At 37.9% G+C, this 19,126-nt stretch overlaps 1 protein-coding gene across 2 annotated transcripts in view; it reads right to left on the reverse strand.

The window, feature by feature from the left end:
* Positions 1-19,087, reverse strand: part of NNT (nicotinamide nucleotide transhydrogenase) — a 45,419-nt gene extending 26,332 nt beyond the window's left edge. The window contains exons 1-12 of one of the 2 annotated variants that reach the window (XM_005533242.3): positions 19,001-19,087; positions 17,851-18,040; positions 10,671-10,900; positions 9,346-9,563; positions 7,852-7,939; positions 7,146-7,234; positions 6,422-6,609; positions 5,464-5,597; positions 3,539-3,730; positions 2,448-2,601; positions 1,393-1,554; positions 519-629 (exon numbers count right to left, since the gene is read on the reverse strand). In XM_005533242.3, the coding sequence (XP_005533299.1) occupies positions 519-629; positions 1,393-1,554; positions 2,448-2,601; positions 3,539-3,730; positions 5,464-5,597; positions 6,422-6,609; positions 7,146-7,234; positions 7,852-7,939; positions 9,346-9,563; positions 10,671-10,900; positions 17,851-18,001 (1,717 nt within the window). In that variant the 5' untranslated portion in view covers positions 18,002-18,040; positions 19,001-19,087. Of the gene's footprint in view, positions 1-518; positions 630-1,392; positions 1,555-2,447; positions 2,602-3,538; positions 3,731-5,463; positions 5,598-6,421; positions 6,610-7,145; positions 7,235-7,851; positions 7,940-9,345; positions 9,564-10,670; positions 10,901-13,140; positions 13,289-17,850; positions 18,041-19,000 lie in introns of those variants that run through there. The other variant, XM_014261781.2, reaches the window with a different exon arrangement.
* Between the last annotated feature and the right edge of the window lie 39 nt (positions 19,088-19,126).

Below are 19,126 nucleotides of genomic sequence, written 5' to 3' on the forward strand. Positions count from 1 at the left end.
TTCAGAAGAAAAGGAGAACCTGCTCTGGCTCCATACTCTACATTGACTGCAGGATACAGCTTCATTTATGACTGTGTTCTTTTACCCACCTAGTCTAGCAAAAGCAGTATTTCTAAGTCACATTGCTCACTTTCTTGTCTTTTTTATTATTGAAGCTGGGACTTCAGAAGCTCAAGGAAACAAAATTTTGTTCTATGCCACTATTTCAATTAGGAAAATTAAAACAAGTACAAATCCTCTACAACTACCTTCTTGGGTTATACAGGAAAATATAATCATCACCCAAAGGATACTATGAAAGGAAAATGCACATTTAAGAATTTCCTAAAAAAGGTTACTTCACAGGGTATGCAAAATACCTACAATACCTACTGTGAAAATTGGGAGTGGTGATAGGTTTTTACTGATAAATGCTCTCAGATTCTATTCTCAGACTAGTACTTCTGGAATTATATAATTAAAGAGTTAATTACACTAGTACTTGAAGTTATCCTCAGGAGAAAACCTAACATTCATACCTGCAATATTGACTGAAGATATAAAGGCTGAAAGCACTGCTAGGCTTTGGGAAATGTTTTCAGGGAGATAGTGTCCTCCCATCAGCACCAGTCCACCAACTGCAGTCAGACCTGTTTGAAAGAGAAAAAAGTGTTACTGGAAAAGGTTACCATGTAACCTTAAAAGCCTCTATAAGTATAGGAAGTTTCCTTTCAACTGCTGGACAAATACCAGTCAACTCAAATTTTGACTCCTACTTCACACATTAATGCTTGAAGAAGACTACCACGGTCTTTTTCAAGAATACAAACATGTTTCAAAAGGAAAAAAAGGGTATATGAATGTAATTCTGGAGAACAGTGCCTCAAGCACAGAGTTAGCCAAGTACTTGTTCAATAACACAAACTTTGCTTTTAATAACCAAAGTAGAACACTTGCCACCTGCCACATATAGCCAAACACAGATAAATAAAATCTTATTTTTAAGAATTATGCATCATATGAGTATTTAAAGATCTCTTTTCATTTTCCCCCTCTCTCAAGGCACATAGTTTGAGGAGATGAATAAAAGAATGTAAAAAATAGGAAAGGTAAGTTATTTTCAGGGCAATATTTTGAAGACATGGGAAGAAAGATGTGGTCTATGAAAGGAGACTGCAGCCCTGCCAGTAAAACAAACTTTTAAGCAATTAGGTCAAGCATAAAACATTATGAAAATTAAAAGGATCATATTTGCCTTTCTTTTGAAAAAATCATACTCCCAGAAATACAACATTTCAGGTGTCTTTGCTATTTATGAAAGTAAACTCAAATATGCACAGCAACACTAATTCAGGTAAAAGGAGTTGTGCCTCCTTCAAGTAGAAAACAAGCAGCTGTGTGACAGCCACTTACCTGAGATAGCATTAGTGACAGACATTAGTGGGGAGTGCAGAGCAGGAGTCACACCCCACACTGTGTGGTACCCCACTATTCCAGAGAGGCCAAACGTCGTCACCATTTGTGTGAAAGCAGCGTTAGGTGCTACAATGCCCAGCCCTAACATACCAGCTAAACCTAGAAGGAAAAGACAGGAAAACTCTGTAACTTTTCAATGACTTCTTAGATTTAAACTGTATACAACAGGAGCCTAGTACTGACACAAAAGCAAAATGGAGTTCTCTGCACGGACTAGTTTCAAAACCAGTGAGATCATTTTGTCATATACACAAAGTTCTTTCAGCACCAGTGTTTCTTTTGTAACAGAAAGTAAAGCCATAAATATCATACAGATATATTTGTTATGCATTAACACAATGCAGCAGAGATAGGTTTCTACACAAACACTGAATCCTGTCACTCTCCTGTTCTATAGAAAAAAATGTAGAAGTCACAACTATGTTGAGATATTACTTGGAAGTATCAAAGCATATGTATGAAGAGAAGGGATTAAGATTAAGACTACTGAATTCATTAATTACTTAATGCAGAAGTTGTGCTGCAATGACAGTAATAAATGAAATGGAGAGCCAATACTTATTTGTCAAAGCAAATGTCCTATTTCCAATACATAAGTAGATTGTGGCCATTTAAGTCTCACACAATACAGTAAAATCTGAAGAAAGCAAAGACACTGAGCTGATTCTGCTGCAAAGTATAGGCATAGTCCCTGGCAGGAGTTCTTCAGAATTTTAAGCATTTTACTAATATTTAAGTAGAGCCAAACACACATATATGCACAGAGAATGAATCAGCACTTGTTGAAAAGTCAATACTTTTGGTAAAATTTCAGAAGTTTCATTTTCCCTCTCAAGTAATTCTTACACTGCACTGATTTTGCACCAGGATACACCAGCAAATCAAAGGCTCTCCCAGTGTTCAATTGAATGAGTTAGATGATGGGTCATTCAAAGGTATTAGCCAAATGAGAAGTACTCTACACGGATTCTCCAGCAATGGAAGTTGCCCACCTGCTGTGTATACAGATGCAGTAGTCATGGTTTTTCTAAAAGGTGTAATAGTAGCTGCTTTTTCTGCTTCCAGCTCTGCTACAGTCTTCTGCTTCACTGGTGCTCCTTGAGGAATGTTATTTGGTGGAGGTGCTGGGAAAATCACTTTGCCATCCTGACAACAGATATTTATAGTTATGCCTAGCATGGCAGATGCTTAGTACTTAGAAATGCCTTTTCTTCTTAATCCTGCAATTCAGAAAAGTGCTAATATCCTACAGCCATGCCCAGGAACAGGCTCTTTTTCTGCATCAGCACTAGTTTGCAAGGCATGCCCTAGTTAATCATACTGGTTTACACATCCCTCAGACAAGATTTGGTATTGGTGTCCAGGGCACCTGGTGAAGACACAGCACAAGGCTCCAGAGCAGAAATAAGAGAAAAGCAAAGAGATAAAAGTTCCTTAACTGGAAAACATCTATACAAAATAAAACAGTCTTGGAAATAACAAAATCTGCTACAGATGTGAACTGTAATCACAGTTTTTTCAGACCTCAGATAGGAACCAAGGATGATAATCCCACATTTCTTGTTATTCTCCAGGCCTCTGTGGAGCTATCAGCACTGAGTGCACACCACTTCAGTGGTCTGGGAAAGCTGAAGTCTACGCCCTGAGTTTTTATTTTATTATTTTCTGATAAAGCTTAAAGTATTTTTCATATTCTAGTTTCACCATTTTTTTTTTCTTCCTATAAAAGGAAAATTTCTTTTTTAAAAGAAGGATGTTTTTCTGGAAGAATGTTTTGGTCTGGTAAAGCCTCAAATATGTTTTCAATAGCTATGTTTTTAATCACATGGAACATGCAAATTCTATCTTTTTCTAATTTTTCATTAGTAAACACATTAGGTTTAACCTTGACAAGAAGACAAAAAAAAAAAAAAAACCAAAACAAAGAGACAGGAATTTTCAGCTGAATAAACACACAGTTTCCCACACACTCTACCAAGCCACCTCTGAAGTCTGTTGACATGCAGTATCTCTGAATGCATTTTGAAGGGACAGAAGTGATACATGTACTCACAAATTAAGAAGATAGTCTTTACTGGCTTACCCTCATTACTACGGTTCCTCTAATAACATGATCCAGAGTCCCATAGTCAAAGTCATCTTTTGGATCAAAGTAGAAATTCTCTTTGTCAGGACTAATGGCCTTTAGAAGTTTGATAATATTATTAGAATACAGGGTACTAGCCTGAGTAGACATTCTGCTAGGCAGATCTGTGTACCCAATGTGTGTAACACCCTGAAAAAAAAATTCAAGTAAAATAATAAGGATTTTTTACATTCTCTGAAAAAGCATCATCCCTTCTAGTACATCCTTCTGGAAATAAATATCCAAACTGTTTCACTTACCTGTTTATAACCCAAACTTAATTTGCTACCTGCAGCTCTGACACTACTGTGTCAGGGACAGATCACTCACAATGGCTACAGAATCCAACATGATTAAATTCTGTTAGCAACAAGACTTCACAGAGAGGAAGATATATTGGTGCTAGAGCATGTCTTCTCAAATCCTACTTTCTCTCAGAACCTAATTTCTTTAAGCAACCAGGTAACAGATTAATCTGCTTTATACTTGGCATCTTCTGTTTTTCTGAAAGGCAAGCACTAGAGACAATTTCTGTATGCCAGTGGAGTGAAGGCAGCTCACTCAGAGCTGTGCAAGTAACAAGTCTGAGTTCATATGTATGTAAGAATGTAACCTAATATAATCTCACTGCTTAAAGAACTAATGAGAACTAGAGGATATCAAGCTTTAGCAAGGAGTGGGAAGTTAAGGCTGGCATACACTCTTAGGTGTTCAAAAGCAGGCTTCTGTTGAAATACAGCTCCCACAACTTACACCTAAAATCCTTGCATGCTTCCAGAACTTTGGCTTCCTAATGCAATGCTCTGGCACAATCCTAATAATGCTGCACCACTGCTATTTTCCATAGCACAGAGCCAGTACACTAAATCCAGGGGTAATATGCCTCTGACTAAAAGTGTTCCATATAAACACTTCATACAAGTATCTGCTCACCTCTCTTTTACATTCTCTAGTTTCAGGTTTTAAGCAATGACATCAAAAGCCCTAGAAAGCCACAAAGACAAATGCAACATGTGATTCTTTGATACATACAAACAGAATTCTGCTTGTGTCAATGACAACCACGGCAGCAGTGTCCTACAGACTTCCCAAATAAAGGTATTATATTGTTGTATTACCAAATTACAGCCTAGGAAATCTGCTACTATAAATCTCATCACCCAGATTTCTGTAATTGTTAACAGACTTCTTATAAGTACCAAAAACAAAAACCAAAAAACAGAAAGACAAGTTCTCAATTGAGCAAATGAACACTGGAGCAAAACCAAAGTTGTTCAGCCAAGACCAAAACTACTTACTTTAATGAACCAATTCATGCTACATCTACTTTGGGTTTCAAGTGCTTTGGCTAATCAATGGGAGATATACTCATATTGTTGAAGATTAAGACAAGCAAACCAGCACCCTCCTGAAGCTGAAATAGTACTGAGTAGGCCAGAGACTTTGTACTGAAGTAAGACACAGAGAGTCTGAACCTGCTTAGCTTTACCTATGACAGGGAATGTTAACCTCCAGTCATGGGAGGTGGTAAGCAAGTCAAAGAACCTATTGCTACTGCTATATTTTTTAGACAGACTGAGAAACAGATATCAAATCTGACTTTCAACTCAGAAGAGACAAACACTGGACTTGGAAGTTTAAGTAGCAAGAATTCTGTAATACCCATTAACAACCAAATTAACACTCTACAAAAGTGTTATTTTTTTAAAAATATTCAAATTGATGTATATAAATAGTGACCAAATGCAAATCTAAAGGATTACTTCACCCAAAGCAGCTGAAAGACTGTTGAAAAATTCAGCTGCTCATTTTCAGCATACAGTTTACAAAACAACATGGAAGTACAGGTAAACTGAGAATGAACTGCAGATTAAAATGCTCACCTTATGAACATACATTTCTCCAGGCTTTGTAGTCTCAATATTTCCCCCTGCTTCTGCAGCTAAATCCACAACAACGGAACCTTCCTTCATTGATTCAATCATATCTCTCTTAAACAAGATTGGAGCTTTTTTGCCTGACAAAACAAGGCATAGGAAGTTAAACACAAAATACAGCTTTCTATCTGTTGAGCTTAGGAGATGACTACTCCTCTTTGCTCTACATATAAGCTTTAATTTTGTAAGCAAAATTTTTACCAGGGACAAAAAAAAAAAATCACAAAAGTTTTTTTTTACAAAGACAAAAGAGGTGCTGGAACATCCTGCTCCAAAAGGATACAAGAAAGCTATGCACGGTAGTCTGCCAAAGATAAGTCAAATTCTGCCAGTAAATTGACAGTTTTAACATCCAATCTTACAATTCCAGTCAAAACAAAAAACAAAAAAAAAAAAACCCAAAAAAACCCACAAAAAACCAAACAAAAAAGAAACAAAAACCAAAACCAAAAAAAAATACCCCACCACATTGTGAGTTATTAAAATACAACATATTGTGCAACACAAAGCACTAAAATCTAAGCTCTTTCTTACTAGGTTTCAATTGCAAAGGAGAGTACCAGTTCAATTAGACTTGTTCCAGTGCACAAGATGTATAGCAGAAGTAGCAGTGATGCAATAGATAAGCAAGAGAATTATAAATTCTTACTTTATTACTACCTACTCCTTTTTTTAGTAAGAAAAACATGATGGTATTTGAGTTATATTGATAGTCTTCGAAAACAAAAGTTGTTTAAAAAAACAAAAGGACACACTTTAAAACCAGACCTTTATCACAGAAGTGTAAAGGTACATGCTCCCACATCATAATTCACTAACCCCTCAGTTTTTATGCAGATACAACTTCAAAATATGACAACTTAACTAGAAAAATGAAAAGTAGCATTTTTCACATAAAACATACCTGGAATAAGTGCTGTAGTGATGATAATGTCAACATCTTGGCATTGTTTGGCAAAGAGTTTCATTTCAGCTTCAATAAATTCTTTGGACATTTCTTTAGCATAACCACCTTGTCCCTCCCCAGATTCCTTTAAGTCTACTTCCAAAGGCTCAGCACCAAGAGACTTGAACTGTTCCAAAGCTGCAGCTCTAGAAAAAGAAAATTATAGTTGAGAGAAAAAACACTACTTTAAAAATACATCATGACTTTACCAGTGGTTTTAGTAGCTATCTTCAGACAAGAGATGTAAAACTTACTCTAATATTAAAGAGACCATAATCAAAGCCCTCAGCTTTCTGTATTCAGTGCAAAAAATAATTTAATTGATAAATTTAGGTTCCAGACATACTTGAATAAGGAATGAAGGTAGCCTATGGTTTCCAGTATTGTCAGCAGAGTTGCTCTAAGAAAAGCCTCAAAGCTGAGGCTTTGGTGATTAACTCTCCTCATGCATTTCTGCTGTCATGACTTGGTAAATCTACAGCCCAATCTAAGGTGCTGAAAATGGGAGATAAGCACAGAACCTGGGACCTTTTAAAATTAATAAAAAATGAAGAACTGATGATGGCATAAAAATGGCAGGAATTGAATTATGACTCAGTGCAGCACAAATTATTTCACTGTAATACAGCCACAAACAACTTAAAGTAATTTCAGATTGATATTACAATTTTCACACCCTTACCTAGTATCAAATCCACGAACCACTGCACCCATTGATTTTGCTGCTCCTGCAGAAGCCAGGCCAGCAACCCCTCCTCCAATGATCAGTACCTAGAATGATAAGTCTCATTAACCAGCCATTTAAATAAGATACCTTAGGATAAAACCAAATTTGCTTTAGCAGATACCCCCTTACATCAAACAGCTTAAAAGCTGTAACTCCTAATTACATATATCTAAGAGCCAGTTCTTCTGTAGCTAATAATTTATCTAAGAAAACACAGGTGTTCTCCTTGATTTATTTTCCTTTTTTCCTGCTCTAATTCTACTTTAATTTCTCTTCAACCCAATCCACCTGTAATTCCAATTAAGTAAGCCCTTCTGCTGCATTCCTCAATGCACCAGAAATACCAATATCTGAATTTTCTTAACTGCTTCCTTACCTTCTCCTATTTTGAAAAAAAATAAATAAACCCAACCCCATATAGCTAATCTGATGTTTAAAACTAAGTAAACTTAAATAAAACTGAAGTTATTCTATTATTCCCAAAACAAAACCAGAACAGATGTGGACAAAAAGTTGTATGAGAATAGTTATAGTGATTTCTAAGGTCTCTAGAAAAAGTCAAAAGGCAGGAAAAAGTCTTTCAACATAGTTTCAGCAACAACTACCTCTGCTCAAAAATTAACATATTCTTTTGCCACAGCATGTGTTTAATTGCACATACCTTTGCTGGAGGAACTTTACCAGCAGCTGTGATTTGACCCGTGAAAAATCGACCAAAGTGATTTGCTGCCAGGACCACAGCCTTGTAACTGTCAATCAAGGATGAAAACATATCAGTGTTTTCTCAGATTCAGTAAAATTCCATTAATTACATCAATCTAAAAGATGAACATTTAACCAGAGCACGCATAAGATAAAGCAAGCTTAGTATTTCACCACTGAAAACAAGCTTAATAATCTTTGTTCATACTTCTTGCCATATGTTTTTTGATTTTTTTTAAACCATGGAATGCATTTTAACACATAATTTTTGGACTGCAGTATACTGGATGTCTAAAACTAATCATTCTCACAAATAAAATTTTACCTGAAAAACAAATGTATAACTTGACAAAAGTTAACTCTGTGGTCCTTAAAACTACCTTCCAAGGCTATAACCTGAGGGTCATTATGGACGGGAGCATGAACAAGTAATTACAAAACCCAGAGCAACTCTGCAGTTGGCCCACTTAGGCCAGCAAGGGCACATTCAAGAAAGGTACTCTGACCCAAACTTCACAGAGCTATATGGCTTAGGACAAATAGCTTAACCTTGCTACTTCATTTGCCCCAGCCAAGAACTGGTAGCTGGACACCAAGTTAACACCAGTAGAGCTACCTGAAAATAAAGATTAATGTGTAATTTCATATTTTCTTAACAACAGGGCACATTTTCTTGCATTTTTATTAACAGTGTTGTGGTTCAACGGTCCCATTCCACTCTTTTTCCTATCTCTAGCAGAGAGATATAGAGGTCTGTATGCCATAAAAGTAGCTCAAATTTGGAATATACTTTGTATATTTTTTATCTTCAAATATATTATAATTTCTGTGTTGTATAGAATCACACCAAATGAAAACATGGGGAATAAGTTAACATGTGAATGGATGTACACTGTTTGTGTGCACAAAATCTGGCAGCCTTTGCAATGGTTTATGCCTCAGACATCATCTAAGTAAAAAGTAAAAAAAATAATAACTTTAAAGAAAAAAAATAAACCAATTAAAGAAATGTGGTATAACAACATTTTAATTCACTGCAATACCTAAAATTCTAGTTGCAAAACATGGAGATGGTCTGACAATATTTGATCTTTTGTTTGTAACTGCCACTGCAATTGCAATCACACTGAGTGTTGTTTGGGTTAGTTAGGTCCTAGCAACACCAGATCCCCATGACAGACAATCTGTGCTCAAGATAACCTAGTTCAGCACAAAAAGGTAGTAGACAAAACAGTCAAGGAATTGGAAAAATTGTGTTCAGTTTTGTTTATTTAAAAGCATTGCTCTGATCTGCTGTAAAGCTAACCATAAGAAACTTTAACACCACCCTGCTTGAAACAGCTCTGCATGAAAACAGAGATGTAGAATCATTTTAGATGTACCTAATATCAAAGCACATGATTTTAAACCAGCTATACTTAGTGAAGCAATAAAAAACAAAATAAACCCATACCCAGCAATGTTGGCCATGGAGCTAAGTGCATCATATCCCTGAGCAATGGTGACCCGTGGAACCTGATCCATAGCCAAGACAGTAGCTTTTTTTTCTGCAAGTTTTTTCAGGAGGTCTGGATTTTGTGCTGGGTAGATAAAACTAATCAGGGTTGCTGCTGTCTTGAAAAGATCTGCCTCATGTACACCTAGAGATGAGTTATACATAGGAGCTCTCACCTGAAAAAAGACAGAAATTTCCAAGTTAATCAGAGGGAAGAAATCAGAACACATTTCACTTCCTTTCTCCCAGGCTGCAGTCTGTCCATTCCCATCCAGAAAGTACAGAAGGGAGAAAGTATATCAAAAGATATTTACACAAATGAACTGAGTAACTGCACTTCTCAGCTGCAGCCAACATCATGGAATTGGCACTACGTGGATTGGTGACAAGGCAAAAATTGTCAGCACACACCTTCAGAAAAATCTGATGACTTCTAATTAGCATCTCCTGCTTTTACAACAGACAGCTACCCTCAAACCCACCATTTTTAAGCAAAATGATTACTCAACAGATATGACAATTAAGCTCTACAAACTAAGAACCACCAATCAGGTCGTAGTGCATGACTACATACAGGGTATTTCATGGCAGATGTCCAGCAGACACTGATCTACATTCATCTACATTCACTTCTGAGTTTCTCACTTTTCTCCAAAGAGAAACCTACTTAAAAGGGTTGTTCAAAAAGCAGCTCACAGAAATTCTATGCTCAATGGGATAATTTTAAACAGAACAACTGAAGGAAGCCACAATAAGGTAAAGGTCTTTTTCTTTTTTTTTTCCCCTTCAGGACTCTGCACAGCCTAAGACCTCTCAAGTAAGATTGCTGTTTTCTCCAATTTTTAAACACACTTTTGCTGTGTTTGAATTCAGAAAAGTTACAGAATCATATTTTCAAAATCCCAAACCACTCTATTTAAAAGAATAACTAGAGTTATATGTTACCAATTTTGGATAAAAGATTTCTTAGAGCAGGAATCTCATCTGATTAGATTCCAGAACTAGTCTACCTCACTCCAGGAAAAACAACTCTTAGGTAGTTAAAAACTCTCTAAGAAATTACCCACATTTTTTTTTCAACACTGTCATTTATGATTTTTTTTAGTGTAGGTGCACACAGAGCTACCAAAAAAATTACAAAACTTGAATTAGAACTCAAAACGGAAAACACTAATTTAAAGGACCTTATTTACTGAATTTTCCACAGATTATTAGAAAAAAAAAAATACCTATACATTTCTCCAAGAACTATGTAATAGGAAATATACTAATAAAGCAATTACTTTCACAATCAAATCAGAAGCCAGGACTTCCTTGGTCCCCTGGATCTTTGCTCCAACTTCTCTGTAATGATCATCAGAAAATCTGGAAGCTTCTCCAGCACCAGATTCCACCACAACATTGAAGCCTTGCTTAACCAAGGCTTGAACTCCAGCTGGTGACAGAGCCACTCTCTTCTCATTCTCAAATATCTCCTTGGGGACACCTACAGTCAGCTGCTTATAAGGAATTCCTGTAAGAGTGGCAGAAAAGACAGCATTAATTTTACTAAACACTAATTCATTGATATAAGGGATACTCTTCAATGTTGTACAGACACATGCAGACACATGTCACAGTTAGAAATTCTCCCTCCTAAGGGAAGAGGAAGCAGAATGCTATTTTCTAGGAACCTCATTTACATTTCCTTAAATTACACCATCTTCCTAGAGAACCTTGTTCTCTCAGCAATCAGCAGGTGAGCACAATCAGCCACACAAGCAATAACAAGTGTTTGGTGCAGTTCATACCCATTGGCATTTACAGAGTTCCAACTGTATAACTGGCATTCTGATTTACACAATACCTGGTGTACCGGTGATAACAGATTCTGCCTCAGGCCAGAATTTAAATCGCTTCCTAGTTGCTTCCAGGTTATTGTGAAGAAAGAAATAAATGAGCTTGAACAGTGGAACTGCATTTTAACTGAATACATTTGTAATGTATATCAAATTACTACTGTAATATACATTACAATGTGTAATATATATCAAATTATACCAAATCACTATTACTGAATGCAACATATGCACCAGAAAGCACACTGAAAGGCATAACTACATCAATGAGCTACCCTTAAAGTTGCCACAGAAATGAAAAATGTGAATTCAAAAGTAGTTGAAGAATAATGGAATATCCAGCTACTAGTTTCTTTGAAAATATTTCTCTTCAAAGTTATTTCCTTGTCCTAACTTGTTCAAAGCTCCACTGAGTAACACTGGGAAACTGCTGAAGCAGAAATTTGGGGTTTACTTAAAGTTTTCAAATTACAAACATCAAATTTCACTTGAGTACAATTTGGGGGCTTTCAGTCTCATATCTGTGAGATAAACTTCTCTGATCCAAACAAGTGTTTAAATACATTATTTATGAATACACAGGCTCAAGCAGAATAATCATACATGAAACTATTACACTGCTTCAATTACACTGACAGCATGCAGTCCAGGCTAGGCATAGGCTGAATCCTGTACCAGCTTTCACTGACATCTATCCAGAATTTAAGCCTGGATTGTGGCATTACTATGCAAGACATTTACACCACATGAATATTAATAAACTATAATTTGAGCAGTCTAAGCGGTCACTCATATTAATGATCAAACAACAACAACAAAACCCACCAAAGAAACCCTAAACCTAAAAAAGGAGAGGAAGAGGACGACAGGCTTGTTTAAAATCACAAATCTCTTTTTAGATTGTCCAACAATACTATGTATTATGATACAAAATATTGTAATAGGCAAAGAATGCAAATTTTAAGAAGGCCTCCTTGTGACTTTGAGATGAAAACATGCAAAAAAAGCTAAAAACAAACTACAGTATAACAGCTTTGAGGAAATAGATTCAGATTTAAAATATAAAAATAAATTATCTATGAAATTGAAGCTGGACTACAATGTGCTTAAAGTTGACAATCTGAAAATGTTTTGGTTAGAAACTGTCAACATACTATGTTCTGAAAAAACAGTGCAGAGTTGCTAAGAACTGGTACTTAAATACCTACTTATACCTCTCAGCCTACTAACTCTTTAAAAAAAAATCAATACATCCAAAAACACAAATTGAAAGCCCACCAGAAAAAAGAAGTTCATTATTTCTAGTTGCTGCAGTAGGAGAGGTTGTACTGAGCCATTAGACACCAGGAAGAAGTTCTTCACTGAAAGGATGGTTAAGCACTGGAATAGGTTGCTAAAGGGAAGTGGTCAAGTCACCATCCCTGGAAGTGCTCAAGAAATAACTGGATGTGGCACGTAGTGCTATGATTAGTTGACAAAGTGGAGTCCACTCAAAGGTTGGATGTGATCTTAGAGGTCTTCTCCAAACTTAATGAGTCTATGATTCTAATTACTTTTACTTTTTCTTTTTTTTTAATTTTAGCTTTGTCTTTGAAATTTGACTAATAAAATAGCGTCAAATAATTTGAAGATAGAAGTGTTTTGATGTTTTATATGGTGGAGAACATTTGAAATCTTTTAATCACAAGACAACACTCAAATTCAGAAAGACATACATTCATAGAACAAAGTCACAACAGAAGCAAAAATGCACATCTGAAATAACAGATCCACAAAGGTAACAGAGCTTTGCAATGATTTGCTCCACCAGCATACACCAAATCTAAACATCACCGTGCAGCTCAGGCCATACCTACCACAGCAGCACTAACCACTTGTTACCAGCTGTGGTAACTGTTGCTGTCACTCAAATTACCCTTGTCATTTGAAGAGACTTTTCTCCTCATCTCTTCTAATTACTACACAATAAAGTTCTGCTTCTGATTTTCACTAAATCAACTCGGTGGAAATGAGCTCTCTTGTCTTTCAGAAGCAGGAATGAAACCTAGAAGATTGAAATTTGTTAGGATAACAAAAACCAATCAGAATTTCAGAGAGGAAAAAGCTCTAGGGTAGGATAGTATGCAAAAAGTTTCAAAAAGCACTGAGTAAACAACCTTCCCTTTCTCCTTTTGGAAATTTCTGTGGCACAAGAATGATGAAAGGGAGGAAAGGAGGGGGAAAACATGGGTGAAATAGGGGAAGGGAAAAATAAGGGGAAAAAGGGGAAGAAAGGGAAGGGAAAGGAGGAGCAAATGGGGGAAGGAATAAATTATAGCATAAAGGAAATAGATAACTGCAAATTTAAAGGCACAAATACATTTGACTAAAGCCTTTCTTTTTCTCAAGCAAATCTTCTTTTAGCTCCTAAGCCTCTAATGACAACAGATGATTCTCATTTCCATTTGCTCATTTGCTGCTGTGTGGAGTATCAGAATAGAAAAATAAATGGCTAGCAGTAACAGGACACAAATATACACTCACTACATGCCAAACGTGTTTCCTCATTCCTCACTTCTTTGTTTATTGGTACATCTTACACACAATAAAAATTAGTACAACTTTTTCAGATGTAAAATATCTGCACCTTATTTAGTAAACAGAATGAGCACAGATCAGCACTGAGGAACATGCTCTTCTCCAGAGCTTTGGGAGATCAAATCCAAGATAAATACTCAACAAGCCTCATTTGCCTTACCTACTTTTCTTCAGTTTCCCACTGTACCAGAACTCTAGTAACCCATAAATACAAAAGCAAATTAATACATATGCAAACTGTCAGTTTGCCAGCTTTTACCTAGAGAAGATATAGGACATTTTTCAAGTAGACTGCCCTGAGCTTCCACATGATTCAGCACCAAAATGGAGCAGGTATCTACAGCTTAAAAACAAAGATCTATCTTGGAGTGCAGCACAGATCTTGGGAAGAAAGGGTTAAAAAGCAGAACACTAGCAAGGAGGATTGCAAAGCTCCCTTTCAGCTGGAAATAACTCTTGATAAGCCTAAGTGAACAGCAGGTCTGTGATGATTTACTGGTGCCTGTTTCTCCACTTGTTTTCCTCTGCCCGGGTCCTGCTTCAGCAATACCCCATTAGTGAAGTAATGGAAATAAATTTACCCTTTGGATTCTAGACATGAGTTTGTGTCTTCCCAGCTGCCTGTTTGCACTGATACACACAATTGGTACTCTGGCTGGAGGAACTTTGCAATTAACACAGATTTGGTTTGTTGAATTCAGCAATTTCATCAAAGTCAATAGTTTCAAAAGGCTGAAACCTAGGATTATATTTAGGACCTTGATTTAAGTTTTATTTTGAGGAAGCTCGTCTGCTATTCTTGCTAGGAGTTTAAAGTTACATGAGAGTGTGAAGCCTACAAGTTGTCTCTCTAATCCTTCATGTCAGATAATCTCTTTAAGAACTGCCTTGAGTATGTTTTAGTGACTAACTGCTTTACAACATCATGGACATCTTCCAAATACTGACTGATATACACATACCCAAAGCACTTTTTCCAGTCATGAAGTTTCTTAATATACTGAGTAGAAGAAACACAGTACTTGGATTCTGCCACTATCAGAAGTAAAATCATTAAATTTCACAGGTCTTAAAATGGAGTGTACATTCCTGTGAAATGCAGTAGCATATACCTAACTTAGAACTTTGAAAAACTAGTAAGAAGCCACACTCTCATTTCCTTACCATAATCCTAACTGTGCAATGAAGACATATTCAAATTTCAGGTAAACAAAACTACGACAGTGACTTTCTCCATGTAATTTCTATCTACAAGAATCTTAGAGACAATCTAATTGAAAACTATAGCAGAAAATACAGGTTTTTGATCTCCTTAACCTGACTTTGGAAAGTAGTCTGCAACAAAATAGTATCAACCAATAGAGACTGACTTAAGGAAAAGGAGTTTTGACTATGTGCCACATGTTCTGGGATTGAAAACAGGATGCCTATTTTTTATGTTACACTAATAACCTTTAAACAAACCATCTCACCTGTTCTGAAGATGAGGACATATTCCGAAGAACAGCAATATGATGTTGGCAAAAAGAAAAAAAAAAAAAAAATGGTACAGAAGATTAAATGAACACCTGATCCCTCCTATTACATAAATAAGGAATTAAAAAAAAAAAGGAAATTAAAGGAGCATATTTTTTGTTTATAAATAAAATAAAGCTTACCTAGAGAACTAATTGAAAATTAACTGTTCCAGGTTTAGAAAAAAACCAGGAAATTTTAAGAAATAAGCACCAAAATAAAAAGGATTTTTAAAATCCCGAAACAGAGAGGGGTTAAAGTAACAGAGTTGTAGGACAAACTAGTCTGGAAGTATACTGGGAAGGTCAGAGTCAGTCACTCCATATGCACTTTTCCCAGGGCTTCAGAAAGTTTTGATTCTGTTTCTGAAGCACAGGTCCTAGTGACTATCTGGCACAAATTATTTTACTTCTGTATGAAAGTTGCTATGTTTCCAGTAAGCAAGCAGCAGAATAATACCTGGCAGTAAGAAAATTATCCATGCTCCAGACTTACTTTTCAGCTGACTCTGTATCTCCGTATTTCTTCTCCTTAAGCTGCTATTGCTTTTGTATATAACATAGCCTAGATTGAATGCAAGCTAATCTGAGACAAGGAAAGTAATGACTACAGCTTTAAGAAGAATCACTGTGACACTAGCCTTCTCAGAAAACTTACTCTTCTTAGTGCTACAGTGATTTTACCAAGTATTACTATAATCAAAGCTAATTTCTGAAAGAAAAAAACACAGTTATTCTGTATCTGTTACATTTTGATTCAAGAGCACTTAGAAAGTAAATACAAGCAATAGCCCTGTTTCTAATTTGTCATTAAATTACTGTTTTTTCCTTGATTTGTCCTCTACTGAATGACAAATCACGTTACCAAAGTGTACTACAAGGAAAGCTTAATTATCAACCAAGACTACCAAACTTGTAATGCTCCATATTAAATAAATGCATTTCATGAACACTACTAATCCTTAAATACATTCACACAACAGGAAGGGGCAACAATGAACATTTAAACAGAAGACACTAATCAGAATCCTCCATCTTTGTAGGAAAATTTTCCAAGTTATTCTTAAAAATGAGAAAATTCAGACACAGAGTAGTATACCAGTTTCAGTAAAATAGAAGAGATTCTACAGTTTCATGATGAAATTTGTGGTCAAAGTCAAATACAAAACTGATTCCAAACTCAAATGAGGACACTTACCTGGGATATTTCAGAAAGAACTTTGAACCTAGTTTCCTATGTTGCAGTTTACGCTCCCAACCAAGGGACAATCTGCCATATGAAGACTGACAGATATCTCATTCATTCAGATATTTAACATGGAAAAAAAATTGAGACTATCTCAAATCTATGAAAGAAATTCTGGTTTCACCATACAACTATGACAGAGATTTATCAGGAGCCCTCAAAGTAAAGAAACTTCCTCTCATGACATTTCTTCAGAAGTTCCAAAATCTTCAGTCACCAAGTTGAAAGGACCACAAAATGCACCATTCCTTGTTAGTACTGCAACAAATTCTATGCAACACAGGCTTCTCAGAGATACTACATGCTACTTTTGTGTCCCATGTTTTCACAACCAGACACTTCTGTTTCCAACAGCACTAGTTTCCTAATACTCTCAAGTATCTAATGCAGTTACCTACTGTCTACATTTGGAAGAACCAGACACCATGTGTGCAATCAGCCCATCTCTCCACATTAATCTTTTGCAGGCTAAGATCCTACATCTGCAGAGAAGCAGGGTCTCTAAATTCCAAGGGAGACATGACCTATGCAGTAATAATGGGCAAAAATATTGTTAAACCTGCATTAAGTATTCTTCAGTCTTCCAACTGTCACGTTATGTACAGCATGGAATAGAGAAAAAAATTATCAGTTCCATTCTTCATATACCAGGTTCATGTTAGAAACTGGAAATAAGGGTGGCCCCTTTCCCAGTTTTTTTCTCCTGGAAATACCTGAACTTGTCCATTATCTGCTGAAATGCGATTTGTGCAAATGCACTAACAAACACACGAAGATACAGATCAATAGTTTTTCAAAGTGATACGATGAAGTGTTTCCTAAACAAAGTCATGAGATTTTTTTTAGATGAGATGATAATGCCTACATATCCTCATGCTAGCAGATGCTGTCTTTGTGAGGTCTGTACTTTCTCTCACATACACACAAAGAGCTGCACTACCAAAACTACCAAAATTAATGGGAACTCAGGCTTTTAACTAAGCAAAGCATTTACTTAAATACCTTCAAGTAAGGAAAGTATTAGCAGGAGCTCAGACCATGTAACCACAAAAACTGTGTGGGTCCAAAGTGTTCATAATTAACACAAACACCTTCTGCATAAGCCCTATAAAGCCAGTCTAAAATTGTGCTGCAACTGACTCAAGTATTCTGCTGATATGATTTAAAAGTGTTCTTTCTATTTTAAGTCATTTCTGTACTAAGGCAGATCTGAAAGAAAGAAAAAAAGAAACAATTTATATTCATGTTTTAAAATAACATATTATTTACAGTACTTTCATCAATTTACCTGGCTTTGGAGCTGCCTGAGACCCAAGCACCTGGTGGGTTCTAAACATTCGCAAGCACGGCATCTTTGCGGAACACACCTTCGGTGGGAGCACATTGCCAAAAACAGGAGCTGAGCACCCACTGACAGCAACACGCAAAAGGCTCGCCATCGCAACTTCAGAACAAATTCCTTGCCACGTATGGAATCCCTACAGCAAACGTGAAAACAAATCAAGAGTTATTAATGACACTGGACAGAAGGCATGTAAACGCAGCAGGTTTAGGACAAGTCAACTGCCAGTAGCCACGAGACAATCATTCCTCACCACCTTTACCTTTCTGGCTAGAAAACAGTATCATTTTTTTTTTTTCCAAATTAAATAAAATAGCTCTTAATCAAAAGCAACTGGCATGACCAGATGATGTAGGGATCGCACTTCTGCGACTCAAGGCCATTTTCTCTTTACACCATTGCTTTAAAACAGGAACTGTGGTACGGGAAACCGCGGGGCCCCAAGGCACCAAACAAACTACTCCAATCCCTGCCATAGCTGCCTGAGGAGTCGCCCTGGGTGGGACACAGCTTGCAGGCGCCCGGGAGGCTCAGCAGAACAGGCACTCGTGGAGGAACACAGCGGGCAGGGGAGCCGAGAATGCGCTCTTCGCCCGGAATCCCGCCGGGCCCCCGCGGCCCCTTCTCTTTCCCGTCGCTATTTATAGCCCGCGGCCACCGAATGACCTTGGGCGGGCGGCTCGTCCCCTGCCACGCACTGTCCCCGCTCGGGGGACGCTCCGCAGCCGCCACCTCCGCGCTCCCGGCTCCCGCGGGCCCCTTCCCGGGCTACCTGCCTCCTCCCGCGCGTCCATCCTGCCACGCTCCCTCCCTCCCCCCAACAGCGGGACACCGCTGCCTTCTCCCCACCAGCGGCTGGCTCCCGCACGCACCGGGAGAACGAGGCGGTGCCGGCGCAGCCCCACAGGACGCGGCGCACGCGCCCCGCACAGAGCCCCGCACACGCTCCTCCCGCAGCCCCGCACCGAGTCCGCACAATCCCGCACACGCCCCACAGGGGGCCCCGCACACGCCCCACAGGGGGCCCCGCACACGCCCCACAGGGAGCCCCGCACACCACTCCGCACGCGCCCCAGAGGGAGCTCCGCACACGCACCGCCGCAGCCCCACACGACGCCGCGCTCCCGCCCGCGGTGCCGCCGCCGCGGCTCCGACCGACCTCTGGGCGGGGCGGGGGCGGGTCCGCGCCCGCCAACCCGGAAGGACTGAGGGGCACGCGGGG

Source organism: Pseudopodoces humilis, chromosome 4 (assembly GCF_049639895.1).
Source record: "Pseudopodoces humilis isolate 2021_Gansu_Grassland_sample_001 chromosome 4, ASM4963989v1, whole genome shotgun sequence".
In the NCBI taxonomy this organism is placed as follows: Eukaryota; Metazoa; Chordata; class Aves; order Passeriformes; family Paridae; genus Pseudopodoces; species Pseudopodoces humilis.